Below are 16,734 nucleotides of genomic sequence, written 5' to 3'. Positions count from 1 at the left end.
TCTGTTGTATGGCTGTTGAGCCAACTAGAAATTTTTAGTGGACGCACACTGTTACAATCATGGGGGCTGGGATCGACACGGGAAAGAGAGATGGAAAGGTCAAAGCGTTGGTGTCGCTCGTTAATTTGCGGTCGATCGCGTTTTTGGAAAGGGTAATATGTCGTAAGCAGGTGGACTTTTCCACTTCTTTTTTCGTTGATGATCGGAGTGGGCTGCAATCTGCAATCAAGCTTGCTTTATTGCTTGTTGCGCTGGTTCGAAAGGTTTTGAGCCTGCAGGTAGACAACGCCTGAGATAAGAGTGTTGATTGATAGCGAATAATGGTTTGACGTGAAAGAAGACCGATGGGACTGTGCGCGGCCGCGGGCGACAATGTGTCAAAAGAGGTTAATAAAAAGGGAGAGTCGTCAATTAAGTACAGCCGTATGATGGGACCCTTCTTCTATTGAAAGTCGAAAAGGAAAAGAAAGATTCAACATGTAGGTTTCATGCTCAATAGTAGATGTAACAGGGCAGCGACGATGCATATAGCATGCGAGCGGATGAGCGGCCCTTATGGTGCCTAGCATGAGGGGTGGCGGGGGAGATTACATGCAGCGAAGGACACCAGAGGCAAAAGGCAAAATTGAAAAAATGGTGCGGTCACCTCTGGCCGCGAGTTTCATAGTAAGTTCTATTTTTCCTGATTCCTAATTCCTTTCCTGGCCGGATTCCTGGTAAGTTCCAGGTTCCAGTTTAGAGGCGTTACGTTACGCCCTTTCAAGTCATTTATCAGTTGACTTTATTCATGTTTTTCATCCGAACGCCTGACGTCCGACCCTCCGACAAACGCGACAATCAGCAGAAGTAGGGAAGTGATGCGGAAGCAGAACGAAGGACCAACTCAAAGACCAAACAAGTGGCGAGTAACAGTGGCAGTTGATGTACGAAGAAACGCGAAAATCAAGTATAGCATTCGTATGCAGAGATCAGAAAAAAATTCTCTGCGTGCGACTTACTTGACCACCATTGCCAGTCAACAGTTTTCTTCGCCTTTTCAGTTGCAGTCTGCTGTGTACGTAGTAGCGACAATTTTTTTTACAGCTTGCGGATCGCATTTCCAATGCTCCTACAACACAAACCAACGTCAAACAAGTCAGACGTCAGATGTTAACAACGTCCCATGCCACCGAAGGTGGCAAAACAGAGAGTAGAAGATTAATAATGATGATTTCACCGGGCAGTGACAAATATTATTTAATAGTTCTGTAGGTATCACGGCGGCACACCCGCGGCACACACCATATCGTCATCTATGCTTCTTTATAAAGTGTCATCATCCTCTCATCTCTTTTGGTTTCTGGATGAAGACAATTTGGAATGTGTCTTTTCTATCTCGAGTAAATCTCCAACATCTTTGCCGACTCTGCCGGACCTTCCCCACTGACATATGGGGTTGTAGATCTGGGGTCTTAAACTCGTTGACTTGCTTGCTGACGACTGATGATACCAGCATGCTTATTTTTCGGTCTAAACGTTTCCGTCCAATAGCTATGACATGTACACTGCATCGCCATCATTTACTTCCTCTTCTCGAGCCCATCTTGCCATTTTAGCTCCACTTCTTTCATTATCTGGACGGAAGCAACCACGCGCCACACGTACTTCCAAATAACATGTAATTTAAAGCTCAGATCCTCAAGACGGCCGGCAGGAGTAATGAAAAATAAAGGGATATATGTTCGCGCGCCAAAAACCTTCCGTCCTTTATTTAGTCCATGAACCATGAACTATAGTCGATCAAAAAGATGAATAACCTCAGCCTCTAATCAAAAATAATTGTTCTTTCTTTTCTCTAGTCTCAAATCTTTCTGCTATTGCCGCTACGAGCTACGGTTCATGGCTTTATGCTCTTCGGCCCTTGCTTGCGTATTGCGTTTTGACATCATCATCATCCATTCTACTCCGAAATCCAGGGTTCTCAAAGTTCCAGTGATTACACAGGATGTTCGAAAGCTTCCAAAGCAGATCACTGATGCTGAATATCCCATATCCGACAAACAAATTAAATAGGGCCGTCCCTTTATTATTAGTCTAGCTGTTACCTGCTGGCTGCCTGCAACCTGTTACCAGCTCTACCTGTTGTCTAGAAGCTATGCTTGTATCTCATACTCCATATTCCATACCCACTACTTCCATAGTCGTTCCTTGCACCGCAGACGAGTCCACAACGCTGAGCGCTTTTCATTGCAGTCTGCAGGGCAACTGAAGTTACAAATTGCAAAGGACGAAAGGGTGCAGGAGATTATTCTGGGACCCAAAAAAGACGCGCGACGCATTAAGGAACTTAGAAAAGGTACATGTCATATTTACATCCAAGGTATCGGCTTTTAACCGAACGAGCCAAATTTAACGTCTCGCAAGCAAGAAGAAGCCTCCCACGCGACGTTTAAACTTCTCCCCGCTAATCCGCATTGTCCTTTTGTCTTGTCTCTTTAATCTCTACTGACTACTGATCTCGCCCTTGTAGATGGAGTGTAATAAGCTTCAAATGCTGGGAACGACCTTGCTATATTTGGCTCCTACATACCACCATCATTCCCGTGTCATCATGTAGCTAACCCTCCTCCCATCCACCACCACAACACAATATCTATATTTATATCACAGTTCACCATCCATAGTAATAATAATACCATCATACCCGTCCCGCTGACGAGGCATTCTTCTGTAACCTGTAACCCAGTTGTTAACCTGTAATATATTCTCATCCTTCCTTTGATCCCTTGTTTTGGTGCTTGGTAGGTCTACGACGGACAGAAAGCACTGCTATCTATCAGTAGTCTTTAGCCTCCAGCCCCTAGTAGGATGCTAACTCCTGATTCCGTGATTCCACTACTTCCACCAGTGTTCAGTCTCGATCCATATCGCCTTGTCATTGTAGTTCGTGACTCGCTTATTATCGTTTTTTATCACTTGCCGTCTAACGCCCGTCGACGACCTTCGGACGTCGAATGTCGTCGGAGGACGATTCTCTTACTACTTACCGAAGAACGAGTATGTACCATATATCATCATTGCTGGTTACTGCTGTATGATTGTACTATCTGCATACGTAACACATTATCTCATAGTAAATTGTGGGTTTCCGCTACTGTATTTGGCGAGTTTTGGAAGGATGGTGACTGCTGCAAATCTCTAACGATATTTGAGGTCGCTTTTCGGTATGTTCACCCTTTTCCTTGTTAACTCAAGTTATCTCTCTGCTGCTTGTCCTTAGTTGGAAGTGACGTATCTGATGACATGGAAGAAATGACTTGCCTCCACTTTTTACGAACCGGGCCGCACTTGCTTACAAAGCAGTGCGTGAGCGAGGTGCATGTACTTCTGACTTATGTACAGTACATACACACTGATACTTACTAGGAGAGATTTCTGGCTCCCTCCGTAGAATCCCCTTCTAGAAAACTGCCAAGATGAGTTCTCCTAAGACCATGAAAAGATACGTCCTCGTGCACCGCAACGATTTGAGCGGTATCACCTTTGAGCAAGGTGCTCCTCTTCCGCAAATCAAGAAATCGACAGAGGTAAGTGCAACAATCCGCTACTGGGTCGTATATTAAATCTCACTTGGATAAAAGATTCTGATAAATATCAAAGCGTTGTCTTTGAACGCCCGTGATTTGCAAATCGCTACTAACCAATATCCAGCTCCACATCCAATCCCCGACGGAATTGTCCCAGTTTCTGGTGTGTAATTTCCATGTGACTTGCAGGTTATTTTACTGAAGCATAGGAAGATGCAAGCGGAGAGATTGCCGCTGTAGGTGATGATGTTACCGACTTCAAAGTTGGCGACCGCGTCACGCCCATTATATTCCAAGGACATCATCAGGCAAGTTGACCTGTTTGAGATGGAGTAATCGTCTTGGCTGATGGGTAGCGAACAGGATGAAGATGTGACATTGGACAGTATGAACAGAGGGATTGGTGGAGCAAGGAACGGGGTTGCAGCGGAGTATTTCGTCTGCGACCAGGTAAAGTTTGAAATAGTATTGTTCAAATCGTAAGCTTGGCTGACTCCCTAGCGTAGTCAGAAGCTGTAAAGATCCCGAAGAGTTTTTCGCACCAAGATGCCTCAACCTTAGCAGTGAATTGTCATGACTTCCCACAATTTCGTAATAATGCTAATAATGTCAGATCGCATATGCCACTGCCTGGAGCAGTCTCTATTCCCATCATCCTCGGCTTCAGTCTGGTGATACTGTTCTTTGCCTCGGTACCGGCGGTGTCTCTCTTTGTGCTGCTCAAATTGCCCTCATATCTGGCGCAAAGGTCATTGTCACTTCTTCGTCCCAATCGAAGCTTGATCGCGTAGTCGATCTTCTCAAACCTCTCGTCAAGGGTAACTTTGCCGATACAATTCATACCATTGACTATTCCAGGATAGACAAATGGGATGAAGAAGTGCGTAGGATCACTGAGGGGAAGGGAGCGAACTTCGTTATTGAGATTGGCGGCAGAGGAACAATTGGCAAGAGTATCAGGAGCACCCGAAGAGGAGGTCTTGTAGCCGTTTCAGGTAAGAGTGGTTCCCTTTTCAAGATTATTGCTCATCCTTGGCGGATAGGCTACCTTAGTACCTATAAAGACATACCCAAGGAGATTTTGGAAGAGGACCTGGCGCAGACTATCCTATATTCCGGAAGTTATGTCCGTGGAGTCTTCGTCTGCAACCGTGAGGACGAGAAGAGAATGATCTCGGCATTAGAAGTCGGCAATGTCAAACCTGTCATAGACAAGGTTTGTTCTACACACTCAAAGGGACTCAAAGCCTAAAGAACCAAAGGGCTGATATTTTACTAGGTTTTCGACTTCGAAAACCTGAAGGAGGCATATCAGTACATGGCTGATGGCAAGCATTTTGGCAAGATATGTGTCACCGTGTAGGGCGTTATCCAGCCTTCATCACTGTTTCTCGGGTCTACGGCAGACAGAAAAAGGAAGTCGCTGTTCTGACATCGGACGAAAGCAAAACCAATCTTATTAACGTGGCGTGGCGTATGTATACGATATACGAGAACATTGTTCCCAAATTCGACCCCTATTCAAGCCTAATACAGATCCTACAGCTCACACTGTTTGAAGACCGTTGTTCATTCATTTCAAATTTACTAAACTCTTAAGTTCCTCCTCTGTACTCTCTTCAATCAAACCTCGCTTGAGACGATGAGGGGCCTGAATGTGACGGCTACTGTCCGGTTTCGCAGCGACTTGAGGCATTGGCTAAGGACAAAGTCATAGATTGACTCCCCGGGTTCACGTCTATTGGCAGTGATGGGCCGGGCGCTGTATTGATGGAGAGAGTAAATCTTCTGATCGTAATCTACGGGATCTCATCGGGCTCGTCCTAGGATTCGCACATTATTTCGCCATTGCCGCTTGTCTGTAAGGTGTTCGAGGGTGACGATGTTGGGCAGGCTGGCAAATTAGAGTGTGAGAGGAAGACGATGCAGTTGTGCAGGGCATGAAAGTGTGTGCTTCGACCTGGGCAGATTCCTTCGTGGCCGCGGCGTTCCTTTGGTTGCCGGCAGGGCAGTTGGGGTAGATGGAGTAAGGAATGAGTATGAGTCGTGGAGGCTGGTGGAAATGAAAGCATCGTCGAGCGATAGCAGCGGGTAGTAAGATATTGGAGATGGCCGCTCCGAGAACATTGCATGCAATGTTCTAGCATGAACTTCCTCCTTTCCTTCCATCGAGCAGTCCCTCTGGCTGATGTTCCCATATCTTCTCGCACCTTGCAAGCTGTGCCATATAAACGGGCCTTCCTCAACCGTCTGTCTTCGGGTCTCAGGGAGCCGTTGACATACATACCTTTTTTACGACTTCTTCAGCCGCTTCATTGACTGTGGTTCTAGCGACAAGGGCGACGACATAGCGTGACAGTAGCCCTAGTCCGCCGTAACATGTTTCAAGAGTAGCTAGGCAGAATTATCTGGCTTCAAGACTGTGTGGCACAACTTACTCGGCTGATTGAGCGAAGGGGGCGGATCTTTTCCCAGAAGGCGTTCAAATCAAGAAGAGGGATGCACTCTTCCCAAATATCGTTGGTCGGTGAGGAATGACAGTTGCAGATGGCGTAGGTGTTGAGCGAAGCATATGCGGAAAAGGAGGGGAGCATGTCGTCATGATGGTAGTCCCATTGTCCGTCGCCCGTCGCCTGTAGCCTATGGTACATCTTTGCAATTAGAAATTTTGCAGCTAATACAGCTACGGCCCGCAAGACCCAGCAAATCTCTTGAGACAGGACTGTGCTCTTGTTCGACTTCTTTGGTCTGTAATATCTTTACCCATGCTTCACACTTCTCGCCTTTTTAGGTTCTCAAGTTTCATGTTCAAACCTGAATACCTGGGACCTGATCTCAAGGGAGATATGGAATAACAACTGGAGGATGCTGAATCTTGAAGTTGATCTCGCAACTGATGATAAGTTACAAATTTTTCTGCATTGCATATGCGCGTTATAGGCTTATGGCGTGTGTCCCGAGATCTGCCCAAGAACGTACAAACTTGACTACCTCATATTCTTTACCTTCCCCTACACATGGCCCTTCGCCTTTCGCTTCTTCTCGCATCGAAGTTCTTGCAAGTTGAGACCGCTGAGCGGACGGAGCGAAGCTGCAAGCTTCTTAGAGCTTAGGCAAGGCGAGCTCAGACCTCAGACATCAGATCCTAGTGCCAGACGTCGGCATGATATGCATGTGTATCAGGCCTAAGGTATCAGGATGTCAGATCAAGAGGTAACAAAGGAGGAGTCAAATTATAATCAGCGGCAATCGGGTTAGATATTATACTTCTATCATCTACCATTCGCCGATAATCTCCCGCAATGCAGCCCTTTGAAGCGTTTTCAGCTAATGAATGGGGGCATTTTATTGAGTCCGCGAGAATGTCACAATGGAAGTGTTGTAATACTAGTTTGCTGTATAAGAAGAAAGAAAGAACCAGGAACCTACTTAACAGATATACAAAGAAAAGAACTACCACGTCCCTTCACATCTCTGATCTCTCCTTCCTGCTGCCACCGCATCTCCATCCAGGCACCATGCTCACATGTTCTCGCTAACTCCAACAGAAAGAAGGATTGGACGAGGAGAATGTTATTGGATTGAAAGTTGGTTGACGGTGGCGCGAAGGAAGATAATTAAAGTTCTGCAAACGGAAGACAGCGAAGAACGAACGACCAGAAAAGTCCCGGGGGTTGTCGGAAGTTGAGAGCTCGGCCTGCGAGGTTTGTGTCCGAAGAGAAAGGAGCCGTTGATCCCTGAGAAGAAATATCCGGGGGAGTCGGGTTGACGGCAGGGGCGTCTCCGCCAAATTACAAGGGTATCAGGGACACTTCTAAGCAAAACAGCCTAAAACTTCCTGGTACGTCTGGGAACAAGAGCGTCTCGGACCTCAGAAACCTGACGAGTACGACCGACGAATGCATTGACGACGAAACGGCAACTGTTTACCGCAGTGGAGCTCCGCCATGCTCCATGTAGCTCGATGTGGCTGTGAGCTGGCGAAGGCGGTAATGGTGGGAGGGCGCGGTACCAGACTAGGCTGGCTTTTCAAGAGACATAGGATTACTGCTCGTCGCTTCTCTTGCTCAAGCGCTCTTTTCAGTTCCGAGTCAGCAGGCAGGGTTTTTGCTGTTTTGTGGTTCGTACGTCATGCCAAAGGCAGAGTAAGTAATTGTATCATCATATGTCTCTGGTTCTTGTCTCTTCATGTCTCTGGTTTGTCACCAACCATATTATATTAGAGAGTGAAATTGTTTGAGCCGTAGTGGTGAGTGCTCGTGATTGATATGTAATAAAGCACTGATCATTTGGCTGCTGGTGCGTGACTGGCCTATCCGCTCCTTCTCCCCGCTATGTATAGGGGCGGCGGCGCCTCCTTGCTTCCCTCCCGTTCACACGTTTATTGTCGTCGTCCCCTATCTCCTGCTCTCAGATGCTCTTAATGTGTACTCTCGCAAGGTCTAATGTATCATAAGCGTTGCGGTTAGCTCTTAATAATCAATGTCTCGGATGAAAAAGAGGAAGTTATTTCCTACTAATTACACTGATAGCGGGGCTCATCAACTGGAAAGCTTATGTAAGCAATGCTCCTAACTTGACCCTCTAATGAGTCTAATCTAATCCCTGATTCCATCTCAGCAATAGTAGGGAGCGTTCGGCAGCGTTGGTAAAAAAATAAAAATAAAAATGGGTCCTAACTTCGACGACGCAGTGGCTTGCGAACTTCAGTTTGTATCGGCTGACTACTGTGCATTCTCCGTCTATCATCAGAGTATGTATCCCGTAATGACACTTCATGTTCTCACAGACATCATTATTGTTGCCAGCAGACAGTGATGAGAGCGTCAGCTGTTTACACTACTCGTACTTCACACTACACATCAGTCAACACTCTTCGTTATTCATTCAAGGTCAGAGTGCGTTTTTTTTTTTGCGCGTTCGGCGACCTATGAAAAAATCGGAAAATAAAAAAATGATTATTAATTGAGCTCGTAAAATATTTAGCAATCGATTCAACTGCCAGCACTTTTTGGAATCGCTCATTTATCCAGCGGTTGCCGAACGCATCCTATGTTGTCCCGGAGATCTGAAACAGCCTGGACAATACCATGTATAACATCTGACATCTAACAACAACGTAAATCGAAGGACGGTTGCTGGTAGATATGTGACAAATAATAAGCCAAAGATGATGTCGCGCTGAGTGCTGGTGAATGGTAAGTGCTGCTTGATACTTAGTGGTCAAGGCTATACAAGCTGAGGATTGTGCTTTCAACTGACGAACGAAAACCGTCGCAAGGAACAAGGAGCGACACTGACGATGATTGACAGACGTCGTATGTAACTGTAACTGTCTCATGATTTTCGCAGATTGCCATTCTTTTTTAACTCATATGTACTTAAAACGATCGATATTCTTACCTGGCACCATCATCTATGCCCTTCTACGACCAGCTGAGAAGGAGTAAGAACCAGTGTCGAAACAGCTACACACCACAACAGCTATTTAGAGCTTCATCGATCATCAGACTACTCCCCCCTTACAAGTTCGCTTTTGTTCCTTCGTTCATGTTGATGTTCCCTTCACGCCTTTTACTTCCGTGCACTGTCACTTTCGTAATGTCATTTCTCACCATTATTGTATTGTTCTTTCGCTCGATCAATGGCTGTTCCATCCCACCACCATCCTAATAGTGGCAAGATCCCCATAGTTTGCTGCCGCATCAATGCTTCTTCCCTGAGTTCCGGCTAAGACTGAGATAGCGCCCAATCGTCTTCATGAGGAGTTGTGGCTCATGGCTCGTGTTTTGTTGTCCATTCGTGTCGCTACTTAGATACTTTATATAGGACTACACTTCCGTCATACGCATTATGCGTGATGGCCTGCGGAACCAAATATGGACTTCCTTATCGGACGGCGCGGGATCAGATAAATGGAGGTGGAGGCGGGTCCTAAAGTCACTTTATAAAGAGGTGCGCAGATGATGCTCCACCTGTGATGACGAACTCTGACAGCCATGATGATGGCGCAGGCCAGGCTGTTTGAATGTAATAAAAATTCAACGGATCTCATTTTTCGTTCTGTTCATTGTTTTTTTTTCTTCTATCTTCTTGAAGACTAACTGTTTTTGACTAAAACCACTGAGTGGTAATATGAGCGTAAGTTCACGAGTATCGTGTCGATCTATTGCTTATCCACCACAGGCCTATGATCCTCTTTCCGGCCACCCGGGCCATCTGTTTGTCTTTCCTGAGCACATTCGAGGCTCAGCTAATCCGACTTTAGCTCTGAGGCTCAAGAAACTGCTTTGAAGGAATTTCGCCAAGAGCTCACTACCGAAGAACTCATTCCGGCGGATTGGGAAGCTCTGGTTCAGCGAATCGGGTACAACCGTTTTGACGACCAGACATTACTTCGTTTCCTGCGGGCAAGAAAATTTGACCTGCCCAAAGCCAAGTTGATGTGGGCGAACAATGAAAAATGGAGAAAGCAGTTTGGAGCGGATGAGATTGCTGCGTAAGTTTTAAGCTATTCCTTCCATTTCTGAGACTGGCGGCATAAGATAGGTCAAGAAATTGACTGGTGGTTATGCAGCAATGGCTTCGACTACCCCGAACAAAGTCAAGTGGTCAAGTACTACCCTCAGTTCTACCATAAAACCGACAATGACGGCCGACCTGTATATATTGAACAACTCGGCAAGCTCGATATCAACAAACTCTATGCCATCACAACGCAAGACCGACAGCTGAAGAGGTTGGTTTCAGAATATGAGAAGTTTTTGAGGGATAGGCTGCCTGCCTCATCGAAGATGACGGGTCATCTTGTGGAAACTAGCTGTACCATTTTGGATCTGTACAATGCCGGTATTTCTACATTTTACAAAGGTATTTTTGAAATAGCGACTCACTGAGCTTGACAGTCTGATGCGAGTGTGTAGTGAAAGATTATGTCAGAGCAGCCAGCGCCGTCGGCCAAAACAACTGTGAGTAACATCCTTTTTCCCCTTTCGCTCAATAGTCTCGTGCTGATAATCTTTTTCTCGGCAAATTTCAGACGTAAGCACAGACTTTGGGCCATAATCATGATGGGCAATCACCATCGCGTCTCATTAAGCGAAATGCTGATCATCTACTAGCCCGAAGTGATGGGACACATGTTTATCATCAATGTATTTTTTTCTTCTTTCAATCAGTATCTATCTTGATTAAAATGCTGACTGCTACGCTTCGCATGTCACTGGTAGGCACCATATCTCTTCTCAACCGTCTGGTCTCTCATTAAACCCTGGCTGGACGAAGCCACTGTCCGCAAAATCCACATCTTGGGCAAAAATTACAAGCCCGAGCTTTTGCAGTACATCCCCGCCGAAAGCTTGCCCGCTGATTTGGGGGGTACGTGTAAATGCCCTGTCGGGTGTGAAATGAGTGATGCAGGGCCCTGGAATGTGAGTACGACGACGGCTGTCTGAGATAGGTGTAAGGAGTGGGATAAAGAATGCTTCTCTGCTTGTTGTTTCTGACTTTTTGGGGGAAGACGTTGTATATGGTTTTAATAGAGTTGGAAAATGTATGACATCTTACACATGCCACTAATGTGGCCTTGTTTACATGACCTCATACTCTTTGAGTCACTGGATGCATTGAAAGATTGGATCATTAGCCTATACTGTGCGTTACGGAGACTAAATGAACAATGGAAAGAGTCACGTGGTAATAGAGAGAGAAAAGTAAAGGTCTCAGGTATGGAAAGGAAAATCACTGTAAAATCTACTATCGTTCCAGGCCGTACAACTGTCATAACTAAATGAGACGGTAAAGTAAGCCAAACTTCGAATCATAACCAGATTCCTCAAAAATGCATAAATATAAGAATGAAACGAAAGTACAGTAAAATGAGAAGAGGCACTGAAGAAAAGAAGCTCAAGAATTTTTATATGTGGTACTTTGTTTTGGGGTTTTCCATATCGGCTTTGGCATAAAGATGGATCGATAGACATGTGAATAGGGAAAAAGAAGACATGTTGACGATTTCGATGGTTAGTCGTCTGCTCTGGGACCGTGTATGTTTGTTATTTCTAAGTCGGGAAGGAGGAATAGAAAGTTCTGTTGCCGTTTACTCGTGTATGTGCATGGTTGATTAATCTGGCGGGAAAAACTGGTGGAAACATGGCGCGAAATGGCCATTTGGCGGGGAAGCCTCGAGCGTCAAGTCTCTTCACTACAGTAGTGACCTGCTTTAGCTCAAGAGCAGTACTGTGGGACCTTATGCAGAGTCATTATCCTCCTGTCCTTGCTGGGGCTGCCTCTCCTCACCAGCAGCGGGAGTCTGTGATCCTAATTGACTTTGTCCGCTAATAGGAGTCATCACCGGCCCCATCGCGCCGCTAAAAGCACCAGGCGTCATACTCGGACTGCTCACCATCCCCCTCGCAGTCGGCGCGTACCTTCTTCGGCTGGCATAAGCGTGCGCATAGGGCGAGCTCACACTGTGTTGATAACCATAATGCCGGCTTGCAGTGCCGCTCATCGCATTTGGATCTTCAGCAGAAGAAGATAGGTTGGGAGATATCATAGAGTGACTGAAGGGTGAACGCTCGGGTGATCCAAGGGTGGGCTGGTGAGTTGCTGAACGACGGAAGTAGCCACCAGAGGCCTGAAGGGGATCAGGAGATCCGTACATGGGTGGGTAAGTGAGACTTGTAGACATAGGGGTTGACTGAGGGCCGGAGACTGGAGACTGTCAGCCGAATCCCTCTGTTACGGTTGGAAATGGCGAGGCAGGCGAAAAACTTACAAGGGCTGCGCGGAGATGCTGAGCTATGCTCGGTCCTAGCGTTCTGCAAAGGTGGAGGAGCTTCCCGCCGGTGGATGGAGTTGGACAACGTAGAAGCTTTGCGAAGCTTTTGATCGTCGTTTTGAGGCGGGCGAGGCCGGTGGTGGGTGCGCTCAAAGATTCCACACTTGTTACAAAGCTGTATAAGGAGTGGTTAGACTGAGGACTGTAAGGTGAGTTGGGCTCTGCTCACGATTTTTCCTGGGTGGAGAACAGATTTTCGCCAGCTCGGGGGGTTACGGTTCGTGCAGTTGAAACACTGTCTCTTCATCTGGTAAAATCTCGTCAGCGTCTGACTTCAGTAAGCCGCCGGAAACTCATTTTACATACTTGTGGCGTCTGTTTAACTTCCGCATCAGCCGTATAACTTATTCCTTTACAATCCTTTTCATCGACACTTGTACTCCGCTCTGTCAGTGGCGACGCAGCCCCTACTTGATTGGGCGAGGGTCGGTCCCATCTTTCTCCCGTAGTCGTACTGCTATCCGGGGAGCCTTTCCTTTCAGATGTACCAAAATTTGATCCCGGAGCACCTGGTAGTTGACGATCCTGCCCTTGCCAAGGAGAGAAAAGATATGGTTGGATGGTACCTTGTCCTGGGTAGCTAAATCTATAGCTATTAGTGTGTGCCGATACAGGGGTGAAGATTTCTGGTGGGCCGTTTGACGAAGAGCCAGAGTGGGCAGGCATGTGACCGCTGTATGCTGGTGGCCGCGGCGGGTAAGGCATAGAGTAAGAGTAGTAGAACTCCGCTTGTATCTGATTAGGACTGGAATTCGGTGGTGGTGGTCTCAAGGAGTACATCTGAGGATGGCCGCTGGATAATGGTGATGGTACAAGGTTCCGAGGGTCATGGGTCATCCGTAAAGGAGGGAGCATCATGGAGCTGTAAGTAGAGGATATGCCGGAACTAGTATGTGAGCCACTGGGCGGCGGAGTACTGTCAGGGACTTGTGGTAAAGATTGAGAGGGACTGTAGTCCACACCCTGAGGCCCAACAGGGGACAGTCTAAGGCATTGAGTCAGTGAAACACTCTGACTTCCTTGATCAAAGACATACTCTGTCTGTGAAGATGACTGAGCTTCAATGGCAGGAGCGGTTACCTCCCAATACTGATGTTCTTTTTGGTTGCTCATTGGAAAAGCTCCTACTACGTCTGCTTGTACGTCAGCGATATACCTCAAAGAATAAAGAAACAGGCGCTCACCCTTGTGATACTCCTGAAGCGTATTATTGGTGGCTATAGGGTGTTGCGCTCAAGCAATGCGTGTCAAGGACAGTCGACATGAAAGGATAAAATGAAGGAACAGAAGAGGGCAGGCCTGTCTAAAGATGGACAGAGCGGCGTAATATCGATAAGAGAGGATCGAGTCACTAGCCAAAGAGATTAGCTCGAGAATGAAGTCCTGACGTTAGAAGTGGAGGTACAGTTGATGACTACAGGCGGTGATCGTCTGGTAGAGGAACGAGGGTGTTAAAGCGATGTCAAAAGCACGAGAAAGCTGATTGATCGGAGAAGAGAGCGTCAATGAGCTCTGAGTTCCTATCTTCTTGATCCGAAAGCCAAAATAGACGAGGACGGGATATCCGAAGATGACGCAGAAAAGAGTAAAGGGGAACAGAAGTACGAGAAAAAAAAAACCAAAAGTTACTCTGCTCTGATATATACTCAAAAGACTCAAATATTGACAGAAGAGGTGGCAGCGAGTGACACGCAAGGTGAATGAAGCCAGGGAGCACCCTTTAATGAGTGGCGTTCCAACCCAGATCTGTGCGTGAACGAAAGGTGTATACAACACGAGAAAAGAGACACTAAGAAGGCTCTCTTTCGGTAACCGATGCTGTTGACAAGCCCTAGACACCAGCCAGAACCCTACATTAGCCTCATCCGTAGCATTACCGGCTCGATTGGTCCCGAACGAAAGCTAGCGGAAAAGGGCAGAGAAGCGCCTCCTCCAGGGCAGAGGTAAGAAAAATACACAGCGAAAGGATGGGTAAATAGAGCACGGAGAACGGGAGAGGCGGAGATGACTGACTTGGAGAGCCAACGGAAGGGAGAGTTCAGGCAAACACTACTCACCTGCGTTACGTAGTTATGCGTGAGCGACACGTAGCGTAAAATACGAGAGGAACGTGTCCTAATGCTGAGAATGAGGAAGAGTCAGCTTGAGATACGCTGTAGATTGCCTCATGACACGCCGGTAGGTTTTTTTTTCCCGAGTAGGTGTAAAGCCCGACAAAATTTGAATACCTCGCCTCATTTGGCCGCCCGGTTCGAGTGTCTGCTTGTGCGGTGTCTAGGAACCGATGCACGACATAAATTAAAATGAAAGGAGGGTTGCTTAGGCAAGAGAGGCAAGAAAGGCAATGGGTAGGCATGAGTTTATCACGAGAGAGTGAGGAGAATGGGACCATCGGCAGACGACAGAGAGCACAGAGAAAAGCGGAGCAGAAGGAAGGGAGCTTACAGATTATTGGACCTGTACAGGGATTGCTACCTTTAGTTGCACAATCTACGATTTAGCTGTCCGAAGAAAGCCATCAGCACAAGCGACAAGCGATTTTACACCTTCATTTGCCATCATCGGACACTCCAAAAAGGCACGTCGTACCAAAACATCACTAACCGAGGAGAAATAAAGCCGCTTATTTGACCGACGATCACTCACTAAATGTCTCTATTCCTCAGAGCGGATCAAAGGCGCAGCTTCCGTGTCTTTGGTATGATTCAAAAAGTCGAATGAATTGATGATGGTAGACAGTTGAATCAAAGCATGAAAAGAAGTGTTCTACTCCCTGTCCATCACTTTTGTCAGCCATACATATGCAGTTTGTGATTCTGTCAACTAACAGCTCACAACAGCAGCTTGCTGTCAATAGGAAAGATGCACACAGCAATTTGGACACACTGAATTCGGTCCTCCTTTCACGGTAGAAATCAAGAGTCCCTCGGCGAGCGCCTCCGCCTTTGCCGTGGCTGTGTAGTGAGGGGTGAAGCGGAAGCTTTCAATCTAGCGTAGAAGGAAACCGAATAAGCGATTATAATGATAAATTCTAGACTGCAATAGCTTCGTCGATGTTGATGGTAGAGCAGTGATTGATTGCCTCCTTTAAGTATATACCGATCATTCACCTGCTCGTCACAAATTCTGCGGTGGATAATCGTTTATTCGGCTTACCCGTTAAACGTCACTATCCTAGGACTGATGGGCTGCTGAAGTGTTCGTTCCAGTAATCGACGATTGTGAGATACAGATGCGAAAGAAGAAGTAAAGTCGACGAATGTTGAGTGCGCGACGATTGACGAGCTGGTGAAAGCAAAAGTAAGGAGAGCGGCAAACGGCCTGCCATCCGAAATAAGCAATTTCTCACCCAAAGGCCATAGTTCCTGTCTGTGCGTGACAAGGATCCTCAGCACATTACGCGTGTTTCAGCCACCTCTTGGAGCTTCTGCCTGCCTGTTTACGCTGCTTGCTCTTTGCCTCTGGCTCAGTCCTGGCTCCCCTCTACGTCGTGCGCTGTGCGCTGTTCGAATGCGTTCCAGACAAACATATTGAAACGTAAGACCCTTGGATTTGCGTGCGTCCGTGCACTCCATCCTTTGGAACACTTTTGTGAATGATGAGTGAAGTCGCCACATCCAACGTCCGCCGTCCGCCCGTTCGGCACGAAGAACATCCTCTCTTGACCCACTGGAGACCTTGGCGCTGGTAGAACATGGACAATGTTGCAGAAGAGTCTGGATTATTGTGCGGAAAAAGGAGCGTATTCTGGTGCAGAGCCTGAGAGAAGCGGAGAACAAGGACAAAAGAGGGGCAGAGGGTCGTGCACTGTTTCGGCTTTTTTATTTTGGGTTTGCATCCCTCATTTTCGGTCCGACTTCGATTTTGTGTATCTTACACGTCACCACATTTTCCACTCGGTGATCAGATGTCGGCATATTTACCCATTAATTGGTTTGGATCTCTGTATCTACGTTTTTGTATGGTATATTTATATATAAACCCTGACCACCTGCAACACCTCAACCGTGTGATTCGGAGACCGATGTGCTTGAGGTTTCAGATATCATGAGTGTGCTGACTGCGAGGATTTAAGGCTCGGCAATAGTTAGAGTACGTACAAGCTTCCCACCGTCCGTGGGATGCGTTGCATCCTCGAACAGCAACCAAAGTACCCAGTGCATCAATTACATCTTTCGCACTCTCTCTTCGTTGCTGACACATTTCATTTTTCACCCGAGTTTTGCCCTCATGTCTTCTGTAGCAGTAGCCTTCGACACACGCGCCCTTCTAGAGAAACAAATCGGCAGGATCTGTAGAGAAGCTGACTTGTTCCCTTTCACCGAC

The 16,734-nt window shown here is 46.8% G+C and overlaps 3 protein-coding genes across 3 annotated transcripts; 2 read left to right on the top strand and 1 right to left on the bottom strand.

Annotated features, from left to right (window-relative positions):
* Positions 1-3,455: 3,455 nt before the first annotated feature.
* Positions 3,456-4,929, top strand: CNBA0280 (hypothetical protein; the record flags this gene model as incomplete). The annotated part of the gene is made up of 8 exons (XM_772931.1): positions 3,456-3,566; positions 3,621-3,729; positions 3,780-3,874; positions 3,930-4,016; positions 4,073-4,129; positions 4,180-4,561; positions 4,610-4,782; positions 4,846-4,929. 8 exons carry the CDS (start codon positions 3,456-3,458, stop codon positions 4,927-4,929), a joined length of 1,098 nt encoding a protein of 365 aa, XP_778024.1.
* Positions 4,930-9,701: 4,772 nt separating this feature from the next.
* Positions 9,702-10,833, top strand: CNBA0270 (hypothetical protein; the record flags this gene model as incomplete). Its single annotated transcript, XM_772930.1, has 7 exons — positions 9,702-9,707; positions 9,753-9,787; positions 9,835-10,065; positions 10,144-10,436; positions 10,490-10,534; positions 10,688-10,720; positions 10,796-10,833. 7 exons carry the CDS (start codon positions 9,702-9,704, stop codon positions 10,831-10,833), a joined length of 681 nt encoding a protein of 226 aa, XP_778023.1.
* A 981-nt stretch (positions 10,834-11,814) lies between these two features.
* On the bottom strand, positions 11,815-13,521 carry CNBA0260 (hypothetical protein; the record flags this gene model as incomplete). The annotated part of the gene is made up of 5 exons (XM_772929.1): positions 11,815-12,281; positions 12,346-12,523; positions 12,578-12,655; positions 12,715-13,393; positions 13,445-13,521. 5 exons carry the CDS (start codon positions 13,519-13,521, stop codon positions 11,815-11,817), a joined length of 1,479 nt encoding a protein of 492 aa, XP_778022.1.
* Positions 13,522-16,734: the final 3,213 nt, after the last annotated feature.

This window comes from Cryptococcus neoformans, chromosome 1 (assembly GCF_000149385.1).
Source record: "Cryptococcus neoformans var. neoformans B-3501A chromosome 1, whole genome shotgun sequence".
NCBI classification, from domain to species: Eukaryota; Fungi; Basidiomycota; class Tremellomycetes; order Tremellales; family Cryptococcaceae; genus Cryptococcus; species Cryptococcus deneoformans.
The sequence above is the reverse complement of the archived record's forward strand: the minus strand, read 5'-3'. Positions and strand labels throughout refer to the sequence as shown.